The 7,486-nt window shown below is 50.1% G+C and overlaps 1 protein-coding gene across 1 annotated transcript in view; it reads left to right on the top strand.

Moving 5' to 3' along the window:
* Window positions 1-233: 233 nt before the first annotated feature.
* Window positions 234-7,486, top strand: part of Nup210 (nucleoporin 210) — a 90,309-nt gene continuing 83,056 nt past the window's right edge. The window contains exon 1 of the mRNA XM_051154908.1: window positions 234-429. Coding sequence (XP_051010865.1) covers window positions 260-429 — 170 coding nt within the window. The 5' untranslated portion in view covers window positions 234-259. The remainder of the gene's footprint in view (window positions 430-7,486) is intronic.

Here is a 7,486-nt window from a genome sequence, read left to right as displayed (position 1 = left end):
TGGAAAGCCGCCACCGGCGACCAGTGACGCGCGCGCGGCGGCGGCCTGAGGCCACGCTCTTAGGACACCAGGGCTGAAAAAGCGCGCAAGGTTACCCGGGCTCTAAGGGCGCAGCACCGGGGCGCGCTCTCTGCTTCCCCCCACCCCCGCGCGCCCCGCCCACACTGCACTCGCCCCGCCCCCCGCGGCCACCTGCTGCCCAGCGCGCGCCTGCGGAGGGCGCGGGAGCGCGCGCCGGGGCGCTAGCGAGGCCGGGAGGATGGCGCGGGCCTGGCGGGTGCAGCGGGTGCTCTGGGCGCTGCTGTTGCTGCTGCCGACACTGGGCCCCGCCGCGGCCGCCAAGCTTAACATTCCCAAAGTGCTGCTGCCCTTCACGCGGGCCACGCGCGTGAACTTCACTCTGGAAGCTTCTGAGGGCTGCTACCGCTGGTGAGGCACGCGGGGGCCCCGGCGGGAGGCGGCAGGTGCGCGGGAGGGGGCCTGGGCGGCAGGTGCGCGGCGTGCTCGCTCCAGCCTGCCCCGCGTGACCCCCGCGGCGCGCGCTCGTCGCCTGCGCATGGCGCCTGGGCCACTCGTGTCTTGGCTGCGCGGGAAGAGGAGGCTCTAGTTGCTGGCTGCTGAGGGAAGCGCCGCACGTGGCCTCAGCCCCCTGCTGTCAGGACCCTGAGGAGCTCCGGTCTGAACAGCCCGGGCTCTGGAGTCTGTGGGAGACGGGGGCTCACCCCTTGGCGCCTGACTAGTGTAGGAACCGTGTCTGTGGAGACCTGTGCAAGGCGTCAGTGGGAGACACATCATACCCGTTGGGCCACTTTGGGAGGATCATTAAGTCCTGGATGAAAGGCTCTAGGGGTCCACTCAGAAGTGAGAAGCTGGTGGAGTGGCATCTGCTTTGATTGCCTGGCCAGGCTCTGACCCAGCAGAGTGCTGTGGTCCAGCCTTTGGCTAGGCAGATGAGGGGAGAGCTTCTGGTTGCTGGGTGCAGGCTGAGTAGGGAGGGTGTGACCAGGTCGCACCCCTGACCCACACCCTAACCTCACTAGTGATAAAAGTGTAAGTGCCCATCCCTCAGGCAACAGTTAACAGCCAGCCTCAAGGATGTGTTGAGGCTAGAGGGTGTGTGTGTGTGTGTGTGTGTGTGTGTGTGTGTGTGTGTGTGTGTGTGTGTGTGTGTGTTTTCTTTCTATATGATGTCCAGAGCTCTGCCTGTATTCAGTTGCAAGTATTCTCAAACCTATTTGTTTTAAAAGTCTGCTTCACAAGGGTGGCATTGCACCCTTATAATCCCAGCAGTGGGGAGGCTGAGGCAGGGGGATCGACTGTTTGAGGTCAGTCTGGGTTATGAGACCATATCTCTAGGTTGGCCTCTGAACTATGAAGAGGTAGTCATTCGGTTGCTGTTTGGAGGGAAACCTTTACCCACGAGGAGGCGCTCTATCCCTCTCTGGGGAGATCAGCTGTTAACACTCCAGAGGGACGCACTCTCACTCTCCTTGAAGTTGGATGCTTAATGGATGGGCAAGAAAGAGGAAGCTGACTATTTAAAACAGCTGCCTCCAAGTGACTCTCCCCACATGTGTTTGTGTACTGCTTCCTATGAAGTTCTGTAGTCATACTTTTTTTTTTTTTAAATAACAACCTTTTCTTTCTTTACTTTCCCCCAACTGCACTTTCCTTCGACTTGCTGATGGATCTTGGCAGATTTTTTATTTTCGCAGCAGGAGGACTGGGGAAAGCATTCAAAAGCTGGGATGCATCAGAGGCGTGCTGAGTACCTTCCGGGTTGTTAAGCGTCTGGTGGCTTTCATCCTAAGGTGTGGTTGACTGCCCAGCTAAGTGTCTTCTTGAAGGGCTTTGGTTGCAGTTTCCCCCTTACTTCACAGGAAGATGGTCTGCCTGTCAATCAAGCACTATTCAGAAATGTTATTCTGAATACAAGTCACTCACTGCTTCACAGTTCTGAGAGTTCTCTTCTGGAGGTTTTGGGACTTGGCAAGCAGCTGAGACTCAGTGCCTGCATTCACCTCCACCTGGGAGGAAAAGGCCTCTTTCTTTACCCAGGAGTACTTCAGGTGTGTGAGATGAAAAACAAAGACAATTTAACCCGTGCCAGGCCCTGGGGGCGTTGCTCAGCCTTGGGATTCACTGCTGAGCTCCAGGTCCTCTGAAGTTGCTGCAGGTCTGAACTTGTAGCTTCAAAGTTACTTTTCCTAGTTTCTGACCTGTAGCATCACGTTCCTGGGAGGTCAGGTAGTCCACCTTGCTGCATTTGAGGGAGGGCTGAGAGGGAAGGGATGGCAGCTTGCTCACATAGAGTAGTAGTGACTGTGGTGCTGAGGCAGAAGGCTTTCCAGCCCCTGCAGGGGGATAGGGCAGGTGGGTCTGGGTGGGGCAGCACTGGGTAGTTTGCTAGGCTCATTTGTCTTTCCAGTTGAACCCAGCCAGCCTTGCTACTTAACAAGTTGTGATGTAGCTTAGCTGTCTTGCTTTGAAAGCGATATGGAAAGTTGCTTTATTGGTTCCTTTAAAAGGTATCCTTTTATAGACAAATGATGCCCATTTGGATAGTTGAGAGGAAAAAAGAAAAGCCCCACCCTATTCTTCCTTGTTTTTGTTTTTGTCTTTTGAGACAGGGTTTCCCTGTGTAGCCTTGGCTGTCCTGGAACTCACCCTGTAGACTAGGCTGGCCTTGAACTCACAGTGATCCGCCTGCCTCTGCCTCCCAAGTGCTGGGATTAAAGGTGTGCACCACCGCACCCAGCTCCAAACTCAGGCTCATTGTGGTTTCCTTTCAGTTCTGTGGTTTGTTAAGAGGGAGCGCTGCTGGGAGATGGCGTAGGTCAGGCAGGGGAGAGGGATGGGGGTGAGGCCTAGGTAAGGTCTGGGCCCTCTCTGGAGTTGGTCTGTACTTAAGGTAAGGGGACACCAAGCTGCTTGTGTGCACCTGTTACGTCTTCCCAGCCTGCTGGATGAGCCACCTTTACCTAAGGCAGCAGGGAAACCTGCCTGGTACATTTGCCTAGCTTGGTCCTGAATCTAAGAGATAGGTGAGTTAAGACAGAAAGGTAGGGAAAGTTGTGGGGAAGTGGACAGGAAGAGAGTCCTTCATCCAGAGTCTGTTGGGAGCTTCGGCTTGGCTGAGAGTAAGAATTCACTACAGTTGACTTTTGCTGTGAAGACTGTCAACATAGAGTTAACATCTATCTCTCTGTCCCTATCTGTCTATCCAGTGAACAAAGCTTATAGCCTGAATATAGATGTCTGTCTGTCTGTCTGTCTGTCTGTCTGGTTAACCAGGCCTAAGGCCTGAATGTAAATGACTTTGGCTTCATTCTTTCCCCCAGAATCTCAAACAAAACTATGAGCTTTTTATCTCCTGTTCCCATGAGCTAGACTTTTACCTTACCAATTAAAGTCCTGTCGGGTGACCCTCAGGAATCTTCTGTGATCTGATTTAAAGTCCTTAGGAACCCTTTGAAGATGGTGGCATCAGGACCCACTGAAATACAGCACACATTCACACATACACACACACACACACACACACACACACACTCACATTCTCACACACACACATTCACACACACTCTCTCACACACACACGTAGTTTATTTTTAGGTTTATTTATTTTATGTGTGTGTACCTGGTACCTGAGGAGGGCAGAATAGGGTGTCAAATCCCTGGAGTTACAGTTAGCGATAAGCTGCCACGTGGGTGCTGAGCACCAAACCTGGGTCCTCTGCAAGAGTAACAAGTATTCTTTATCACCAAACCATTTCTCTAGCCCCTATGTATATGATTATTGTAAAGACAAACAAAGGTGACGGTCCCTTTATGAGCTGGCATACACACTAGGGTCTGATTTGTGATGACCGTGCTCCTGGGGATGTCTTGTTTTTCTCTCTGGGCATTCTGTCTTAAACCTTGTGCTCAAGCCTACTTTAAAATATCTGGGGGCTGAAGAGATGGCTCCATGACCATCTTTCCCAGAGGACCAGGTATGACTCCTAGTACCTACATGGAGGCTCACGGCTGCAACTCCAGTTCTAGGGGATCTGATGCCTTCTTCTGGCCTCTGAGGTCACTCTACACACATGGTGCATGCATATACATGCAAGTAAAACACCCATACCCATAAAATAAATTAGAAAAGATAATTTATTTAAAGAGTAAAAGATATGTAATAAACCCTCTGCTGGCTAGTTTTTATGTCAACTTGACACAAGCTCGAGTCATTTTGGAAGAGAGAATCTCAAGTAAGAAAATACCCCCCCCCCCCACACACACACACACATCAGATTGTGGGTAAGCCTGTGGTGCATTTTCTTAATTGATATTTGATATGAGATAGCACAGTTCTCTGGTGGCGGTGGCACCCATGAGCTGGTAGTCCTGGGTGCTATAAGAAAGCAGGCTGAGCAAGCCAGTAAGCAGCATTCCTGCGTGGTCTTTGATCAGCTCTTGCCTCCAAGTTCCTGCCTTGAGTTCCTGCCCTGACTTCCCTCAGTGATGGAGTGTGACTTTAGAATTGTAAGCTGAAATGAACCCTTTTCTCCCCCAGTTAGCAATAGAAACTCTTAAGATAAACCCCAACTGCCTTCATAGACTAGCTGGTCCTAGAATTCTTTTATGTATTGAAGCCATGAGTCTCTACTTTGGCTATGTCAGGTGCGTGAAAGTCTAGGAACTCCTTAGGCTGCTGAGAGTGACAGTAGGGTGCTGTATGTCCTGCCCCTGCTCCCCAAACTGTAGCAATAAAGATTCTTAGATCAGTCAGAGCTCTTTCTGGGTCAAAGAGTCACTTAACAAACAGAGGACAAGTAATGATGATGTCACTATTCACTAAACACTGCTCAAGAAGGCGTGACAGTGAAGGAGTGGGTGATGCCCTGACTTCCTCTTGTACTGTGAGAACGTTTGCACATGGCCTGTGGCAGAAATGGATGGCAATCTGAGACATGTATTCTGGATATACCTCCCTGGAGTCCAGCTGGGCCTTGAGTAGGCTAAGGCTTCTTGAAAGTGGAAGTGCATTTGTTGAGGATAGGGTGTTGGGAGAACACATGAACAAAGTGGTGAAAGTAATTCAGTAAGGCAGTTTCTTTTTTGCAAAAAAGGGAATGTCAGAACCCAAATGAAGCTAGCTAACACATCTCCCCTCACCTCCACCCCCCCAAAAAATGCCCTGCCTCTTATCCCAGGTGTAGGTGGTGACTGTCTCATCTCATCAGTGGGAGCTGACTTTACAGTCTGATTGGTTAACTGGGGGAAAGGGTAGGAGGCCTGTTCAAGAATATGGACTCTTGTTTGCTTGAGTACCTTTGATTAAAACAAAACAAAACAAACCCTGCTTCTCACGAGAGTATTAGAAGGTGAAGGCAGAGAGGTTGGCAGGCCCAGGTCATGTGAGACCTTGTGGACTGTGGTTAGGGGACAGGAAAAGGGTTGCCAGGTTCAGGCATTGGGCTTAGCTTCCTGAGACCCATACATGCTGGCTCTGAGACCTGCCTGGTGCTGAGGTTCCTGAGGAGCTAGACTCTTAAGAGGCAGCCCTGCTCGCTCACCTCACTAGGCAGTTCAAATGAGGTTCTGGAAAGTATCTGTTGACTTGAGCTGACCTGGAGCCCTGGGTGGTTTGCATCCACTTCCCTTCTGGGGTTCCCCTATTCTGCCTGACCCTGAGGTGGCTTCTACTCTGCTGCCTCACGAGAGGTAGGCCTTGCAGGTATGTGGAGGGTGGGCTGGGCTGACCATCAGTCCAACCTTCACATCCATCTTTTGTCTCTCTCATCCTCCCCTTTTGGTTTTTTGTTTGTTTGTTTTGTTTTTTCTCTATTATTGTTTTCTGACTCACTGTCCCTTAGTCTCTGTGTTTCTCTGACACCTTCCCAGGCCCTGGCCTGTGTTCTGAAAAGGGGACAGCTCTCTCTTAAAGTGGCATTCAGAGAACTGGGACATTTTCTTTGTCAGCGGGTCTCTTGCAGCCATGGTGATGAGAAAGGGTCACCCTTTCAAAGCTCACTCTCCCTTGTTATTTATTTAGTGGCAGTGCACTAGGACACAAGACCTTGCACCTTCTAGGGAAGCAGTGTTCCACGAGAACACCCCCTCCCCCCATTTTAGAATTCATTCTTGATCCTCTAGACTTGCTGAAAGGTTTTCATGAGTCAGTATGTTGATAACAGTTAAAACATTTTTTTCCACAATATATTTTCTTTTATGTATATGAGTGTTTACCTGTGTATATGTACGTGCACCAAATGCATGCCTGGTGTCTGAGGAGGTCAGAAAAGGGCGTTGATTCCCTGGAACTAGAGCTAAAGGCAGTTGTGAGCCACCATGTGGGTGCTCAGAACTGAATCTGGGTCCTCTGCAAGAGCAGTAAAGTGCTCTTAACTGCTGAGCCGTCTCTCCAGCCCATCTTTTATTTAAAACAAACAAACAAAAAAAATATGTAGCACAGCATTTGTCTCCTAACTGTTTGCCCAGTTCAGTGCATCAGAGCACCCTGACACCCATCTCAGAGCTCATGTCTTGTAAAACTGAAACTCCTTAGCCGTTAAACACTAGCTCCCCACTTCCTCCTACACCAGCCCCTGGCAACTGCCTTCTTACTTTCTTTTTAAAAAAAATTAACCAAAAGTTTTATTTCCTAAGTTACTGTCCCTTTCATAGCCTTCTCCTTATTTAGCACCCTTACCTGCTTGCCTGTTTCTGAGAGCCTCTTTGGGAAGCACTGGCCCCCAAGTTCAGAACGTTTTTTTGCATCTGATTTTCTGGGAAGCCCAACAGAGTGTGCAGGGTTTTCCTCTTATTTCGCCTTTTCAGTAAAGGAGAATTAAGGTTTTATTTGTTTGTTTGTTTGTTGTTGTTGTTGTTGTTTTGTTTTTTTCTTGAGACAGGGTTTCTCTGGGCAGCCTTGGCTGTCCTGGACTCGCTTTGTAGACCAGGCTGGCCTCAAATTCACAGAGATCTGCCTGCCTCTGTCTCCCGAGTGCTGGGCTTAAAGGTGTGGGCCACCATGCCTGGCTAGGAGAATTAATTTAAGAAAAAAATAGATAGGAAATGGGGAGATGGCTTAGCAGTTAAGAGCACTGACTGCTCTTCCAGAAGACTGAGTTTTAATTCCAAGCACTCACCACGGTGCCTCGCAGTTCTGGGGGTTCCATGCCCTTTTCTGGCCTCTGTAAGCACCAGGCATGCATATGGTGGTACACAGACGTACAAGTAGCCAAGATACCCACACAGAGAAAATAATGAAATGATGCTAGTGGTGGTTGGATGTGACTGTGCTGAGGCAGGTGGTGGGGAGGACCCTACGGTGGGTATGCTGGGTCTTCATTGGCATTAGAAAATGACAGAGATAAGCATCGGGTGGGGACATTTTTTGTGTTAGTGCACATTTCAGAAGTGACAGTAGGCCACAGTGGTTTGGCACTGTGCTGAGGCAGGACATCATGGTGGGAGTGTGTGGTGGGCCAAGGTCAAC

The sequence above is a fragment of the Acomys russatus genome, chromosome 13, assembly GCF_903995435.1.
Source record: "Acomys russatus chromosome 13, mAcoRus1.1, whole genome shotgun sequence".
Lineage (NCBI taxonomy): Eukaryota > Metazoa > Chordata > Mammalia > Rodentia > Muridae > Acomys > Acomys russatus.
This window is presented reverse-complemented; position numbering and strand designations above follow the sequence as displayed.